General features: G+C 38.9%; 1 protein-coding gene across 1 annotated transcript in view; it reads right to left on the reverse strand.

The window, feature by feature from the left end:
• Positions 1-17899, reverse strand: part of LOC128657942 (sulfotransferase 6B1-like) — a 193155-nt gene that overhangs the window by 126999 nt on the left and 48257 nt on the right. The window contains exon 4 of the mRNA XM_053712367.1: positions 15762-15888. Coding sequence (XP_053568342.1) covers positions 15762-15888 — 127 coding nt within the window. The remainder of the gene's footprint in view (positions 1-15761; positions 15889-17899) is intronic.

The following is a 17899-nucleotide window of genomic DNA, read 5'->3' on the forward strand; positions in this document are numbered from 1 at the left end:
GCATTGGAGTCCTTTGCCGTTAATTAGATGAAAAAATGTAAAAACATATTTATGCAATATTCATATTTAAATGCGTGATCGTGTTTGCTCGCAAGTTTTGTTTTTTTTCAATTTTTTTGCACCGTTGACTTCTGTGGGGGGAATAGGTTATCTCATGCGAGATATTGTAAGTTGGGCTTTTACGCTTGTTAGGTTAGCGCGTGAGCAATAACTGTTCACTTTCAACTTGTAATATGAGCGCAACCCAATGCACGCAATAAACTTACTTCTAGGTCAGATATTGCTGGAGCGGGAGATTTAAATAGCGCCCTACTTGTAATCTTGCCCTTTACATGTTTATTATTTCTTAGGATAGCCGGATGTGTGTCAAAAGGCATTTTTGATTTATTTTAAAGTCCCTGTGTTTACCACCTCTATTGGAATTGTATTCAAGCAATCCACCACCCTTTTTGTAAAAAACTGCTTCCTCACATTTCTCCTGAATCTGTTACCCTCTAACTTTGTGACTCCTTTTTTTTGTAGAAAATGCTTTCAGCTTTAATTGTTTTAAGTCCCTTTATATATTTGAAGGTTCCTATCATGTCACCTCTTTCCCTTCTCTCCTATAAACTATACATATTTAGGTCATAGAGTCTTTTATTTTGTGAATTATTATACAGTTAGTATATATATAAAACATATTTAGAGATATTTCTTAGTAGTTTTTTATAACCAAGGATGAGAAAGTAATCCACAAGATGACAAACTAAATATATAGCATAAGACTGCAATCCTGACTCTAAAGAGAGTATTAAAATACTTCCTTTATTAATATTGGGTCTCTTCTAGCAAAATATTAATATTTAACCAGTTACTTTCAGTGCTGTTATAATGCCCAATCATGAAGACATCTAACAATATCCATAACAGTGGGGAACAAAAATCTCTGACACAACTAATGCAAGTGTTATCAATATGAACTGCTGGATCTCCTCTGTACATTTAACCCCTTCCTACCACAACTATAACTACATTAATGATATACTCTAACTACCCACCATAATAATTCAGGCTGCCACACCCCATTAATCCCTCCAACCATAACTAAATTAATCCCCACTAGTTCCCACATCATAATGCTGCCCTACTGAAGCATGATGATGTGGGAACTAGTGAGTATTTATTTAGTTATTGCTATAAAAACTGCAGTCTGAAACTCTAGTCACCGCTACTTTGCATGCAAGTGAAATAAGTAGCCTCCAGCACAAGATTATGGACTATTTTGCAGCAGTTCTGGGGAAGGATTACCAGTTGTCCACCAAACACATACTGGACACCTGGTTGGTGACTAGGCACTATAGTAATAGGTGGGTCACAAATTGCTGTACCACAAATCTCTACCTTAGGCCACACCCATGACCCCATCATACATATTTCTTTCCTAAGATATGGTGAGTTCACAACGTCATCAATTACTAGTGGGAATATCACTCCTGGTCAGCAGGAGGAGGCCAGCAGGAGGAGGCAACGAGCACCACAGTAAAGCTGTTAAGTATCACTCCCCTACCCATAATCCCCAGTCATTCTCTTTGCCTCTGTCAATGGAGGAGGTGAAGTTTGGTGTCTGAAGAAATTAATTTCCTTTTTTGGATATTTTTCCCTGCAAGCAAGGAATTGGGGTTTAGCTGTGTCCATGCCAATCTCTGCAGCAGAGTAGTGGTGGCTTTTAAGCAGTTAGGAAGTTGTAAGGTTATGCTTACTTTCGCCTAGATTTAGAGTTTGGCATTAGCCGTCAAAAGCAGCGTTAAGGGGTCCAAATGCTGCTTTTTAACGCCCACTGGTATTTAGAGTCTGGCAGGAAAGGATCTACCGCTCACTTTCATTCCGCGACTCGAGGCTACCGCAGATCCCCTTACGTCAATTGCATATCCTATCTTTTCTATGGGATTTGCCTAATGCTGGTATTATGAGTCTTGGAAGAAGTGAGCGGTAGGGCCTCTACTGACAAGACTCCTACCGTCAAAAAAAGTCAGTAGTTAAGAGCTTTATGAGCTAACGCGGGAACATAAAGCTCTTAACTACTGTGCTATAAAGTAGACTAACACCCATAAACTACCTGTGAACCCCTAAACCGAGCCCCCCCCCCACATCGCAAACCCTATAATAATTTTTTAACCCCTAATCTGCCGCTCCGGACACCGCTGCAACCTATATTATACCTATGAACCCCTAATCTGCTGCCCTTAACATCGCCAACACTTATATTATATTTATTACCCCCTAATATGCCCCCCCCAACGTCGCCACCACCTACCTACACTTATTAACCCCTAATCTGCCAACCAGACCTCGCCGCCACTATAATAAATGTATTAACCCCTAAACCGCTGCACTCCCGCCTTGCAAACACTATAATAAATTGTATTAACCCCTAATCTGCCCTCCCTAACATCACCGCAACCTACCTACAATTATTAACCCCTAATGTGCTGCCCAGACCTCACCGCCACTATAATAAAGTTATTAACCCCTAAACCTAAGTCTAACCCTAACCCTAACACCCCCCTAACTTAATTATAATTTAAATTAATCTAAATAAATTTACTATAATTAAATAAATTATTCCTATTTAAAACTAAATACTTACTTATAAAATAAACCATAATATAGCTACAATATAACTAATAGTTACATTGTAGCTATTTTAGGATTTATATTTATTTTACAGGCAACTATGTATTTATTTTAACTAGGTACAATAGCTATTAAATAGTTAATAACTATTTAATAGCTACCTAGTTAAAATAATTACAAAATTACCTGTAAAATAAATCCTAACCTAAGTTACAAATACGCCTAACACTACACTATCAATAAATTAATTAAATAAATTACCTACAATTAGCTAAACTAAAATACAATTAAATAAACTAATCTATAATACAAAAAAACCCAAACACTAAATTACAGAAAATAAACATTTTTTTACAAGAAGTTTAAACTAATTACACCTAATCTAAGCCCCCTAATAAAATAAAAAAGCCCCCCAAAATAATAAAATGCCTTACCCTATTCTAAATGACAAAGTAATCAGCTCCTTTACCAGCCCTTAAAAGGGCTTTTTGCGGGGCATTGCCCCAAAGTAATCAGCTCTTTTACCTGAAAAAAAAAATACAACCCCCCAATATTAAAACCCACCACCCACATACCCCTACTCTAACCCACCCAAACCCCCCTTAAATAAAGCTAACACTAACCCCCTGAAGATCTCCCTACCTTGAGTCGTCTTCACCCAGCCGAGCTGAATTCTTCATCCAAGCGGAGCAAGAAGAGGTCCTCCATCCGGTAGAAGTCTTCATCCAAGCGGGGCAAGAAGAGGTCCTACATCCGGTAGAAGTCTTCATCCAAGCGGGGTCTTCTATCTTCATCCACCGTAGCGGAGCGGAGCCATCTTCCATACAGCCGACGAGGAGCCATCCTCTTCAACCGACAGACTAACGACGAATGACGGTTCCTTTAAGGACGTCATCCAAGATGGCGTCTCTCGAATTCTGATTGGCTGATAGGATTCTATCAGCCAATCGGAATTAAGGTAAGAAAAATCTGATCGGAACAGCCAATAGAATGCGAGGTCAATCTGATTGGCTGATTGGATCAGCCAATCGGATTGAACTTCAATCTGATTGGCTGATTGAATCAGCCAATCAGATTTTTCTTACCTTAATTCCGATTGGCTGATAGAATCCTATCAGCCAATCGGAATTCAAGGGACGCCAGCTTGGATGATGCCCCTTAAAGGAACTGTCATTCGTCGTTAGTCCGTCAGTTGAAGAGGATGGCTCCGCGTCGGCTGTATGGAAGATGGTTCCGCTCCACTCCAGATGGATGAAAATAGAAGACCCCGCTTGGATGAAGACTTCTACTGGATGGAGGACCTCTTCTTGCCCCGCTTGGATGAAGACTTCTACTGGATGGAGGACCTCTTCTTGCCCCGCTTGGATGAAGACTTCTACCGGATGGAGGACCTCTGCTTGCTCCTCTTGGATGAAGAATTCGGCTCGGCTAGGTGAAGACGACTCAAGGTAGGGAGATCTTCAGGGGGATAGTGTTAGGTTTATTTAAGGGGGGTTTGGGTGGGTTAGAGTAGGGGTATGTGGGTGGTGGGTTTTAATGTTGGGGGGGTTGTATTTTTATTTACAGGTAAAAGAGCTGATTACTTTGGGGCAATGCCCCGCAAAAAGCCCTTTTAAGGGCTGGTAAAAGAGCTGATTATTTTGTAATTTAGAATAGGATAGGGCATTTTATTATTTTGGGGGGGGCTTTTTTATTTTATTAGGGGGCTTAGATTAGGTGTAATTAGTTTAAACTTCTTGTAATTTTTTTTATTTTATGTAATTTAGTGTTTGTTTTTTTGTATTATAGATTAGTTTATTTAATTGTATTTTAGTTTAGCTAATTGTAGGTAATTTATTTAATTAATTTATTGATAGTGTAGTGTTAGGTGTATTTCTATCATAGGTTAGGATTTATTTTACAGGTAATTTTGTAATTATTTTAACTAGGTAGCTATTAAATAGTTATTAACTATTTAATAGCTATTGTACATAGTTAAAATAAATACAAAGTTGCCTGTAAAATAAATATAAATCCTAAAATAGCTACAATGTAACTATTAGTTATATTGTAGCTATATAAGGGTTTATTTTATAGGTAAGTATTTAGTTTTAAATAGGAATAATTTATTTAATTATAGTAAATTTATTTAGATTAATTTAAATTATATTTAAGTTAGGGGGGTGTTAGGGTTAGGGTTAGACTTAGGTTTAGGGGTTAATAACTTTATTATAGTGGCGGCAAGGTCCGGTCGGCAGATTAGGGGTTAATAATTGTAGGTAGGTGGCGGCGATGTTAGGGAGGGCAGATTAGGGGTTAATACAATTTATTATAGTGTTTGCGAGGCGGGAGTGCGGTGGTTTAGGGGTTAATACATTTATTATAGTGGCGGCGAGGTCCGGTCAGCAGATTAGGGGTTAATAAATGTAGGTAGGTGGCGGCGACGTTGGGGGGGCAGATTAGGGGGTAATAAATATAATATAGGTGTCGGCGATGTTAGGGGCAGTAGATTAGGGGTTCATAGCTATAATGTAGGTTGCGGCGGTGTCCGGAGCGGCAGATTAGGGGTTAATAATATTATGCAGGTGTCAGCGATAGCGGGGGCTGCAGATTAGGGGTTAATAAGTGTAAGGTTAGGGGTGTTTAGACTCGGGGTTCATGTTAGGGTGTTAGGTGTAGACTTAGAGAGTGTTTCCCCATAGGAAACAATGGGGCTGCGTTAGGAGCTGAACGCTGCTTTTTTGCAGGTGTTAGGTTTTTTTTCAGCCAGCTCAGCCCCATTGTTTCCTATGGGGATATCGTGCATGAGCACGTTTTTCTAGCTTACCGCTACCGTAGGCAACGCTGGTATTGAAGGTTGAAGTGGAGCTAAATTATGCTCAACGCTCACTTTTCTGAGGCTAACGCAGCCATTCAGACAACTCGTAATACCAGCGTTGTCTTAAGGGTGTGCTGGAAAAAAAAAGGAGCGTTAGCACCGCAGGTCTTTACCGACAAAACTCTCAATCTAGGCGATAGTTTCCTAACATATTGCTGCCCTAGGTATAGAAAGCCAGAGTTGGTTATTCTGTTCTTTCTTTTTTCTACAGGTCTCTGTAGGCACTATGTTGGGACCAGGAATTAATTTTCCCTTATTTGGGGAATATTCCTCTATGTGGCTCTTTTTATTTTTCACTTGGCTTTAAGTGTTTTATTAGGGGCAGTCCTGTTTAGGGCGGCAATGGTTTGCACTGTTTGTGTATAGTAAGGGCTGTTGCTAGGTATCTTTTCAGATTGCATGCTTTTACTCATTTCTGCGCATTTACAGATAGGCCGATCATGTGACTCCTGTGTTTTCGATATACGGAACGGATCAGCGTCACTGTGCTTATCAGCAGTCTGTTTTCGGCTTGTGTGCAGTCGTGTGTTGTTGGCTCTTCGAGTCTCCTAGAATTGCGATAGGCATCTCAGCTCTGCTGAGGTGTAGAGGTTCCAAGTTTTAGTTTTCTTTTCTATTTAAGCTGTGTTTCATTATAACGCTTTTTAGGACTCTCTTAAAGTGATAGTAGTCCTTTCTTCAAATTTTAATTTTATTTTTGGGGTCTAATTTTTCTAGCTACGGATATGGATAATGATACTATTGCTTTTAATAAATGCTTATTATGTATAGAGGCACAAATTGTTTCTCCTTTGCAATTTTGTTCTACTTGTTTAGCTAGAACGCTTCAATGTAAAGAAAAATTATTGCTTGCTTTATGAGCCTAATGTCTCTCAGGATGATACTGTTCAGGCAATGCCACAGCTTTCTCCTCCAACGTCCCAAGCCTTTATGGCATCACATGCAGTGCCTTGTGGTTCCTCTTAACCTCCTGGTTGAGTATATTTGCCTGCAGATTTTGCCGTACGGATATCTTCTGCGGTATCTGCAGCATTATCTGCTTTTCCTGTATAGGGAAAATGAAAGAGGAAAACTAAACATTTAACAGATTGTAAGGTGGCTGTTTCAGCTGCTGCTATGCAGGTTGATCTTCTTCATAACATTGAGGAGGACGTTTCCTCTGTAGCTTCTCAGATTCTGACAGTGTAAATCCTTTGTCTGAAGTTGAAGAAGTACATTTCAGGTTTAAGCTTGAACACCTTTGTGTATTGTTAAAGGAGGTATTGGCTACTTTGGACGACTCTGACTTTCTAGTTGTGGTTAACCCTAAGAAATCTAGTAAGCTTAATAGATTCTAGGATGTTCCTTCCTCCGTGGAAGTGTTTCCTGTTCCAGACTGTATGATGGAGATTATTGCACAAGAATGGGAGAAGCCAGGGATTCCTTTCTCCCCATCTTCAGTCTTTAAAAGGATGTTTCCTGATGCTGATTCCATTAAAGATTCATGGCGCACAATGCTTAAAGTAGAAGGGGCTATTTATTCTCTGGCTAAGAGGACTATGATTCCTATAGAAGATAGTTGCTCTTTTAAGGATCCAATGGACAAGAAGATGGAGGATTATTTGAAGAAGATGTTTGTTCATCAGGGTTTACAGTGGCAACCTGCTGTTGGTATTGACACAGTAACAAGTGCAGCATCTTATTGGTGTGATGACTTGTCTGAATCTATTTTAGAGGAGATTCTGTTGGAGGAGATTCAGGATAGGATTAAGGCTCTTAAGATAGTCAATTTCTTTATTTCTGATGCTAACATGCAAGTTATTAGATTGGGGGCCAAGATGTCTGGCTTATCTGTCTTGGCCCGCAGGGCTTTGTGGCTTAAATCTTGGTCAGCTGATGTTTCCTCCAAATCTAAGCTTTTAGCACTTCCTTACAAGGGTAAGTCTTTGTTTGGACCTGGATTGGCAGAAATAATATCTGATATTACGGATGGAAAAGGATCTTTTCTACCGCAAGACAAGAAGATTAGACTTTAAGGATATCAAAGTAATTTTTCGTTCCTTTCATAATTTCAAAGGTCAGAAGTCTTCCTCTTCCGCTTCCAAACAGGTGCAATCTATGTCTTCTTGGAGACCCAGTCAGTCTTGGAACAAGGGGAAACAATCTAAGAAACCCACAGCTGACTCTCTCAGCATGAAGGATCAGCCCTCGGTCCGGGATCAGATCAAGTGGGTGGTAGACATTCCCTGTTTTGTCAGGCATGGTTTCGAGATGTCCCAGATCCTTGGGTTGTGGGCATAGTTACCCAGGGTTACAAGATAGAGTTCAGATTTCACCTCTCAAGATTATCTGCAGATCAGGTAAAAAGAGAGGCAATCTTCAGGATCTTTAATCTCTGGGAGTGATTGTTCCATGTCCTGTAAAGGAACAGGGTCTAGGATTTTATTCAAATCTATTTGTGGTTCCCAAAAATGAGGGAACTTTTCATCCCATTTTAGACCTAAAGTGTCTCAACAAGTTTCAAAGGGTGCCATCCTTCAAAATGGAGACCATTCGGTCCATTCTTCCTATGGTCCAAGAGGGTCAGTTCATGACGACCATAGACCTGAAGGATGCATATCTTCATGTTCTTATTCACAGGGATCATTACAAATTCCTGAGATTCACTTTTCTAGACAAACATTTACAGTTTGTGGCTCTTCCTTTTGGCCTTGTCACAGCTCCCAGAATTTTTTCAAAGGTTCTGGGGGCTCTCTTGGCAGTGATCAGGTCTCTGGGAATTGCAGTGGCGCCATTCTTAGACGACATATTGGTTAAGGCACCATCTTTTCAAGAAGCAAACTCTTGTGCAGAGATCTTGTTGTCTTCTCTACCTTCCAATGGATGGAATGTGAATCTGGGAAAGAGTTCCCTTGTTCCAGCTAGGGTGGTGTTCTTATGGGCTATAATAGATTCCATATCTATGAAAATTTTTCTGACGGAGATCAGGAAATACAAAATTCTCTCTGCTTGCCTCTCTCTTCAGTCTACTGTTCGGGCATCAGTAGCTCAATGTATGGAGGCAATTGGTCTGATGGTCGCTTCCATGGACATCATTCCCTTTCCTCGATTCCATTTGAGAGCTCTGCAGTTATGCATGCTCAGCAATGGAACAGAAACCATTCGGATCTGTCTCAGAGGATAGATCTAGATGTGTCAATGAGAGTCTCTCTTCCATGGTGGTGGTTTTCTCACAGGAACATCTGTCTCAGGGCACATGCTTCCAGAGACCTTCTTGGATGATCATGACCACGGATGCCAGTCTGCTAGGTTGGTTTTTTGTGTACTTTAGTTAGTTTATTTAATTGTATTTAATTGTAGCTACTTGTAGTTAATTTATTTAATTTATTTAATGATAGTGTAGTGTTAGGTTTAATTGTAACTTAGGTTATGATTTATTTTACAGGTAATTTTGTATTTCTTTTAGCTAGGTAGTTATTAAATAGTTAATAACTATTTAAAGGGACAGTCTACACCAGAATTTTTATTGTTTTAAAAGATAGATAATCCCTTTATTACCCATTTCCCAGTGTTGCATAACCAACACAGTTATAATAATATACTTTTAACCTCTGTGATTATCTTGTATCTAAGCCTCTGCAAACTGCCCCTTTTTTCAGTTTTTTTGACAGACTTGCAGTCTAGCCAATCAGTGCCTGCTCCCAGATAACTTCACGTGCACGAGCACAGTGTTATCTATATGAAATACGTGAACTAACACCCTCTAGTGGTGAAAAACTGTTAAAATGCAATCTGAAAAGAGGTGGGCTTCAAGGTCTAAGAAATTAGCATATGAACCTCCTAGATTAAGCTTTCAACTAAGAATACCATGAGAACAAAGCAAAATTGATGATAAAAGTAAATTGGAAAATTGTTTAAAATTACATGCTCTATCTGAATCATGAAAGTTTATTTTGGCCTAGACTGTCCCTTTAATAACTATTGTACCTAGTTAAAATAAATACAAAGTTGCCTGTAAAATAAATATAAATCCTAAAATAGCTACAATGTAATTATTAATTACATTGTAGCTATCTTACGGCTAGATTTGGAGTTTTGTCGGTAACGACCCGAAAAGCTAACGCTGGCTTTTTTCTGGCCGCACCATAAAAATAACTCTGGTATTGAGAGTCCACATAAAGGCTGCGTTAGGCTCCAAAAAAGGAGCGTAGAGCATATTTAACGCAGCTTCAACTCTCGATACCAGAGTTGCTTACGGACGCGGCCAGCCTCAAAAACGTGCTCGTGCACGATTCCCCCATAGGAAACAATGGGGCTGTTTGAGCTGAAAAAAAACCTAACACCTGCAAAAAAGCCGCGTTCAGCTCCTAACGCAGCCCCATTGTTTGCTATGCGGAAACACTTCCTACGTCTGCACCTAACACTCTAACATGTACCCCGAGTCTAAACACCCCTAGCCTTACACTTATTAACCCATAATCTGCCGCCCCCGCTATCGCTGACCCCTGCATATTATTATTAACCCCTAATCTGCAGCTCCGTAAACCGCCGCTACTTACATTATCCCTATGTACACCTAATCTGCTGCCCTAACATCGCCGACCCCTATATTATATTTATTAACCCCTAATCTGCCCCCCACAACGTCGCCTCCACCTGCCTACACTTATTAACCCCTAATCTGCCGACCGGACCTGAGCGCTACTATAATAAAGTTATTAACCCCTAATCCGCCTCACTAACCCTATAATAAATAGTATTAACCCCTAATCTGCCCTCCCTAACATCGCCGACACCTAACTTTATTTATTAACCCCTAATCTGCCGACTGGAGCTCACCGCTATTCTAATAAATGTATTAACCCCTAAAGCTAAGTCTAACCCTAACACTAACACCCCCCTAACTTAAATATAATTTACATCTAACGAAATTAATTATCTCTTATTAAATAAATTATTCCTATTTAAAGCTAAATACTTACCTGTAAAATAAATCCTAATATAGCTACACTATAAATTATAATTATATTATAGCTATTTTAGGATTAATATTTATTTTACAGGTAACTTTGTAATTATTTTAACCAGGTACAATAGCTATTAAATAGTTAAGAACTATTTAATAGTTACCTAGTTAAAATAATAACAAAATTACCTGTAAAATAAATCCTAACCTAAGTTACAATTAAACCTAACACTATACTATCATTAAATTAATTAAATAAAGTACCTATAATTACCTACAATTAAACCTAACACTACACTATCAATACATTAATTAAATAAAATAACTACAATGAAATAAACTAACTAAAGTACAAAAAATAAAAAAGAACTAAGTTACAAAAAATAAAAAAATATTTACAAACATATGAAAAATATTACAACAATTTTAAACTAATTACACCTACTCTAAGCCCCCTAATAAAATAACAAAGACCCCCAAAATAAAAAATGCCCTACCCTATTCTAAATTACTAAAGTTCAAAGCTCTTTTACCTTACCAGCCCTGAACAGGGCCCTTTACGGGGCATGCCCCAAGAAGTTCAGCTCTTTTGCCTGTAAAAAAAAACATACAATACCCCCCCAACATTACAACCCACCACCCACATACCCCTAATCTAACCCAAACCCCCCTGAAATAAACCTAACACTAAGCCCCTGAAGATCATCCTACCTTGTCTTCACCTCACCAGGTATCACCGATCCGTCCTGGCTCCAAAATCTTCATCCAACCCAAGCGGGGGCTGGCGATCCATCATCCGGTGGCTGAAGAGGTCCAGAAGAGGCTCCAAAGTCTTCATCCTATCCGGGAAGAAGAGGCGATCCGGACCGGCAACCATCTTGATCCAAGCGGCATCTTCTATCTTCATCCGATGACGACCGGCTCCATCCTGAAGACCTCCACCGCGGACCCATCTTCTTCCGACGACGTCCAACTGAAGAATGACGGTTCCTTTAAGGGATGTCATCCAAGATGGCGTCCCTCGAATTCCGATTGGCTGATAGGATTCTATCAGCCAATCGGAATTAAGGTAGGAATATTCTGATTGGCTGATGGAATCAGCCAGTCAGAATCAAGTTCAATCCGATTGGCTGATCCAATCAGCCAATCAGATTGAGCTCGCATTCTATTGGCTGATCGGAACAGCCAATAGAATGCGAGCTCAATCTGATTGGCTGATTGGATCAGCCAATCGGATTGAACTTGATTCTGATTGGCTGATTCCATCAGCCAATCAGAATATTCCTACCTTAATTCCGATTGGCTGATAGAATTCTATCAGCCAATCGGAATTCGAGGGACGCCATCTTGGATGACGTCCCTTAAAGGAACCATCATTCTTCAGTTGGACATCGCCGGAAGAAGATGGGTCCGCGGTGGAGGTCTTCAGGATGGAGCCGGTCGTCATCGGATGAAGATAGAAGATGCCGCTTGGATCAAGATGGTTGCCGGTCCGGATCGCCTCTTCTTCCCGGATAGGATGAAGACTTTGGAGCCTCTTCTGGACCTCTTCAGCCACCGGATGATGGATCGCCAGCCCCCGCTTGGGTTGGATGAAGATTTTGGAGCCAGGACGGATCGGTGATACCTGGTGAGGTGAAGACAAGGTAGGATGATCTTCAGGGGCTTAGTGTTAGGTTTATTTAAGAGGGGTTTGGGTTAGATTAGGGGTATGTGGGTGGTGGGTTGTAATGTTGGGGGGGGTATTGTATGTTTTTTTTACAGGCAAAAGAGCTGAACTTCTTGGGGCATGCCCCGCAAAGGGACCTGTTCAGGGCTGGTAAGGTAAAAGAGCTTTGAACTTTAGTAATTTAGAATAGGGTAGGGCATTTTTTATTTTGGGGGTCTTTGTTATTTTATTAGGGGGCTTAGAGTAGGTGTAATTAGTTTAAAATTGTTGTAATATTTTTCTTATGTTTGTAAATATTTTTTTATTTTTTGTAACTTAGTTCTTTTTTATTTTTTGTACTTTAGTTAGTTTATTTCATTGTAGTTATTTGTAGATATTGTATTTAATTAATGTATTGATAGTGTAGTGTTAGGTTTAATTGTAGGTAATTATAGGTATTTTATTTAATTAATTTAATGATAGTATAGTGTTAGGTTTAATTGTAACTTAGGTTAGGATTTATTTTACAGGTAATTTTGTAATTATTTTAACTAGGTAGCTATTAAATAGTTCTTAACTATTTAATAGCTATTGTACCTGGTTAAAATAATTACAAAGTTGCCTGTAAAATAAATATTAATCCTAAAATAGCTACAATGTAATTATAATTTATATTGTAGCTATATTAGGATTTATTTTACAGGTAAGTATTTAGCTTTAAATAGGAATAATTTATTTAATAAGAGTTAATTAATTTCATTAGATTAAAATTATATTTAAGTTAGGGGGGTGTTAGTGTTAGGGTTAGACTTAGCTTTAGGGGTTAATACATTTATTAGAATAGCGGTGAGCTCCGGTCGGCAGATTAGGGGTTAATAATTGAAGTTAGGTGTCGGCGATGTTAGGGAGGGCAGATTAGGGGTTAATACTATTTATTATAGGGTTGGTGAGGTGGATTAGGGGTTAATAACTTTATTATAGTAGCGGTGCGGTCCGCTCGGCAGTGGGGGCCAGATTAGGGGTTAACAAATATAATATAGGGGTCGGTGGTGTTAGGGGCAGCAGATTAGGGGTACATAGCTATAATGTAGGTGGTGGCGCTTTGCGGTCGGCAGATTAGGGGTTAATTATTGTAGGTAGCTGGCGGCGACGTTGTGGGGGGTAGATTAGGGGTTAATAAATATAATACAGGGGTCGGCGGTGTTAGGGGCAGCAGATTAGGGGTACATAAGTATAACGTAGGTGGCGGTCGGCAGATTAGGGGTTAAAAACATTTAATCGAGTGGCGGCGATGTGGGGGGACCTCGGTTTAGGGGTACATAGGTAGTTTATGGGTGTTAGTGTACTTTAGAGTACAGTAGTTAAGAGCTTTATGAACCGGCGTTAGCCCAAAAAGCTCTTAACTACTGACTTTTTTCTGCGGCTGGAGTTTTGTCGTTAGATTTCTAACGCTCACTTCAGACACGACTCTAAATACCGGAGTTAGAAAGATCCCATTGAAAAGATAGGATACGCAATTGACGTAAGGGGATCTGCGGTATGGAAAAGTCGTGGCTGAAAAGTGAGCGTTAGACCCTTTTTTAAGTGACTCCAAATACCGGAGTTAGCCTAAAACCAGTGTTAGGAGCCTCTAACGCTGGTTTTCACGGCTACCGCCCAACTCTAAATCTAGCCGTTAGGGTTTATTTTACAGGTAAGTATTTAGTTTTAAATAGGAATAATTTATTTAATGATAGTGTAGTGTTAGGTGTAATTGTAACTTAGGTTAGTTTTTATTTTACAGGTAAATTTGTCTTTATTTTATCTAGGTAGCTATTAAATAGTTAATAACTATTTAATAACTATTGTACCTAGTTAAAATAAATTTAAATTTGCCTGTAAAATAAAAATAAATCCTAAAATAGCTACAATGTAATTATTAGTTATATTGTAGCTATATTAGGGTTTATTTTATAGGTAAGTATTTAGTTTTAAATAGGATTAATTTAGTTAATAAGAGTAATTTTTATTTAGATTTATTAAAATAATATTTCAGTTAGGGGGGTGTTAGGGTTAGTGTTAGACTTAGGTTTAGGGGTTAATTAGTTTAATATAGGTGGCGGCGGTATAGGAGGGGCAGGATAGGGGTTAATACATTTATTATAGGTGGCGACGGTGTAGGGGGGGCAGATTAGGGGTTAATAAGTTTAAGATAGGTGGTGGCAGGGTCCGGGAGCGGCGGTTTAGGGGTTAAACAATTTATTTAGTTGCGGCGGGGTACGGGATCGGCAGGATAGGGGTTAATAAATTTATTATAGGTGGCGGCGGTATAGGAGGGGCAGGATAGGGGTTAATAGGTATTATGTAGGTGGCGGAGGGGTCCGGGAGCAGCGGTTTAGGGGTTAATACATTTATTATAGTTGCGGCGGGGTCCGGGAGCGGCGGTTTAGGGGTTAATATATTTATTATAGTTGCGGCGGGGTCTAGGAGCGGCGGTTTAGGGGTTAATAACTTTATTTAGTTGCAGGGGGCTCCGGGAGCGGCGGTATAGGGGGTAGAACAGTATAGTATAGTGTGGGTGCTTAGTGACAGCTTATCAATAAAGCTGTAGAAAAGCCGAAGAGCAGCGAGATCGGATGAGTGATAACTATCACAGTCCGCTGCTCATCGCCCCGTACTTGGTGCGCAGCTTTTTGACAGCTTTTTTGATAACTTTGGCGAACATATTCAGGTCCGCGGCGGCGATGTGAGGCGAGCTAAGGCGAGCGTATTGGGGCCGGCGAAGGCAGGTACGTACGGAGCTTGATAATTAGAGGCCATGGTGTCCATTGCTGTTTTTAAATACTTACTTTGTAAGTTGCCACTTGTCATGTGTGCATATACATTAAAGAATTATTACTCTGCATTTGAGTCTGTGCTCTTCTCCTCTCTCTTTTTTAAAGAAAAATTTCGATATAAGGTCTGTGGAATCACCTTTGAAAGAGGAGCTGTCGGACTTCCCTGTTCTAGATATATATATATCTGTATATGAATTGTATATTTTAACTGCCTATGAATATTGGATTATATTTTTCAATTATCTACTCATTTTGGGAATTTATATATATTTTTATATGCTGTGGGTGATACATTTATGTGTTACATTGAATTTTGTATATATTTATAGATACTTTTATTGTATAAACATATATAGAGTTAGGATTAGCGCTACTTGGTTTACCAGTTTTTTATGGATACATTTGAGTTTTGAATAGAAGAATTTATGTAATTTACATGTATTAGCAAAATGCTTCTACTAAAAGCTATAGCTGTTTCAAATGTGTATTCAAATATGCAACTTGCACCAACATTTTAAACATCACATACTCAGAAAGCCTAAGGTGCTTGTTCCATCTGGTACTGGCTCAATTTATTAATTGCTCACATGATACAAACCCCACTGGTGATCTGAGCAGCTGCAGTATTTAAAATGATGGTGTACAGAGAATATCTAGCTATAGTTCACATGCCAATGCAGAGAAAATTGTTGGCACTAAAACAGTTATAACTTTTACTAGAAGCATTTTTGCCAATACATGTTTATTGCATATGTTTTTATTCAAATATATAATTAATCTATGTGCATTTAAATTTTGACCAGAGTCCCTTTAACTCTGATATTTATAGAAATATGATTATATCTAACACAAACAATTCTTTGAAAATGATTAGTAAATTACCTTTGCCAGTTATGAAATCTTGGAAAAATGTATCCCACGAACTATAGTTAGGAAGCATGGGGTTGTTATTATAAAAATGGAAAAATGACACAGCAGTATCTTTAGGATTGCGAAACACCGCAAGAATCTGTTAGAAAGAGAAATAATAGGAAAATATTAAAATAAACATCCATTTTTACCATTCTAAAAATGTTATTTGTGTTTTCTAAGTTTATCTCACTATGCATAATTTTATCCATAACCATTGCTATTTATGATATCAGACATATTCAGGCCCATTTATCAAAGGGCTTGCGGACCTGATCCGACACTGCGGATCAGGTCCGCAATACCTCGCTAAATGCGGAGAGCAATACGCTCTCCGCATTTAACATTGCACCAGCAGCTCACAAGAGCTGCTGGTGCAACGCCGCCCCCTGCTGACTCGCGGCCAACAGCAGGGAGCTGTCAATCAACCCGATCGTATTCGATCGGGTTGATGTCCGGCGATTCCTGTCCGCCTGTTCAGAGCAGGCGGACAGGGTTATGGAGCAGCGGTCTTTAGACTGAAGACTCGCCAGAAACACGGCCCTTCAAGCTCCGTACGGAGCTTGATAAATGGGCCTGAATGTTTTGTCTGTGCACTGATGAAGACAACTATTAAAATGTGTGCACAACTAGGAGAGAGCTTTTGGATGAACAAAAAAATGTGTGATTGTATGAAAAATAAAGGGCCATATTACGAGTGGAGTGCTAATGTCTGTGTGTGAGCGATAAGGGATTTATCACGGTCGTTTGTGCTCATCGGGTTCACTGCTAGTAGTACGAGTTGAAACTAATCAATATTGCTTGAGTGAAATCATAATTTATGCTAGAATGATTACCGTGTCCTCAGAGCTCTGGTGAACTGTTTTGCAAATCAAAAAAGTTGCACAAAACACATCAAAAAACATAATTTATTCTTACCTAATAAATTAATTGAGATTCTATTATCCTTTATTTTTGGTGGTGAGAGTCCATGATCCTTTTACTTTTGGGGATTACTCTCCTCTACCACTAGGAGGAGGAAAAGATTCCCAAACCCCAAGAGCACTAAAAAAAAGCCTCCTACCTGACACATACCTCAGTCTAAATGTATAGGCAAACAAGTGAGGTAAGAAAAAGGAATATGAACCATAAAAGGAGCATGGAAAAAAAGATGTGCAGAAGAAAATACTAACCCCAGAAAAAAACAAAGGGTGGGGTCTAGTGGACTCTCACCACCCTGAAAGAAATTAATTTATCAGGTAAGTATAAATTCTGTATTATTTCATACAGGTGGTGAGAGTCCACAATCCTTTACTCTTGGGAACTAATACCCAAGTTGTGGAGTCCACGAGTAATAACAGAAAGGGAGGGATTTAAAAACATCTTTTTTCACTGAGACAATAAATCCATGATCCCAATGATAATTTTTTTAAGTACTTAAAATAAATCAAACTGAGACAACTGCTGAATAACCTTTCTACCAAAGGCTGCTTTAGAAGAAGCAAAAATATAAAAATATTAGAATTTAGATATTAAAATATTAGAAAGTAGAATGAGCAGTAATCCGCTGCAGTAGAGGCAGACCTGCCCCCCAAAAAGCTTTGTGAAGCTAAAGTTTTAACCAAGAAGCTAAAGAAATATCAGAGGCATTCTGTCCTTTCCTAGGACCAGAATAAAAAGAACAAACAAACTAGAAGTTTGTCTAAAATCCTTAGTAGCATCAACCTAATATTTTTAACATAATCCAATTCATGCAAATATCTTTCAGAAGCATTCTTAGGATTAGGACACAAAGAAGGAACAACAATCTATCTGCTAAAGTTATCAGAAGAAACAACCTTAGGCGTAAATTTAAATGACGTCCGTAAAACAGCCTTATCCTGTTGAAAAATCAGATAAGGAGGTTCACATTAAAGAGTAGATAACTCAGAAACTCTTCTAACAGAAGAAATAGCCAAAAGAAACAACACTTTCCAAGAAAGTAGTTTAATATATACTTTATGCATAGGTTTAAAATGAGGAGCCTGCAAAACCCTTAACACTAGGTTCAGATTATATGGAGGGGAAATAAACTTAATAGCAGGTTTAATACGAACCAAAGCCTGAACAAAACTATTAAAATCAGGAAGATT

The sequence above is a fragment of the Bombina bombina genome, chromosome 4 (genome assembly GCF_027579735.1).
Source record: "Bombina bombina isolate aBomBom1 chromosome 4, aBomBom1.pri, whole genome shotgun sequence".
NCBI classification, from domain to species: Eukaryota; Metazoa; Chordata; class Amphibia; order Anura; family Bombinatoridae; genus Bombina; species Bombina bombina.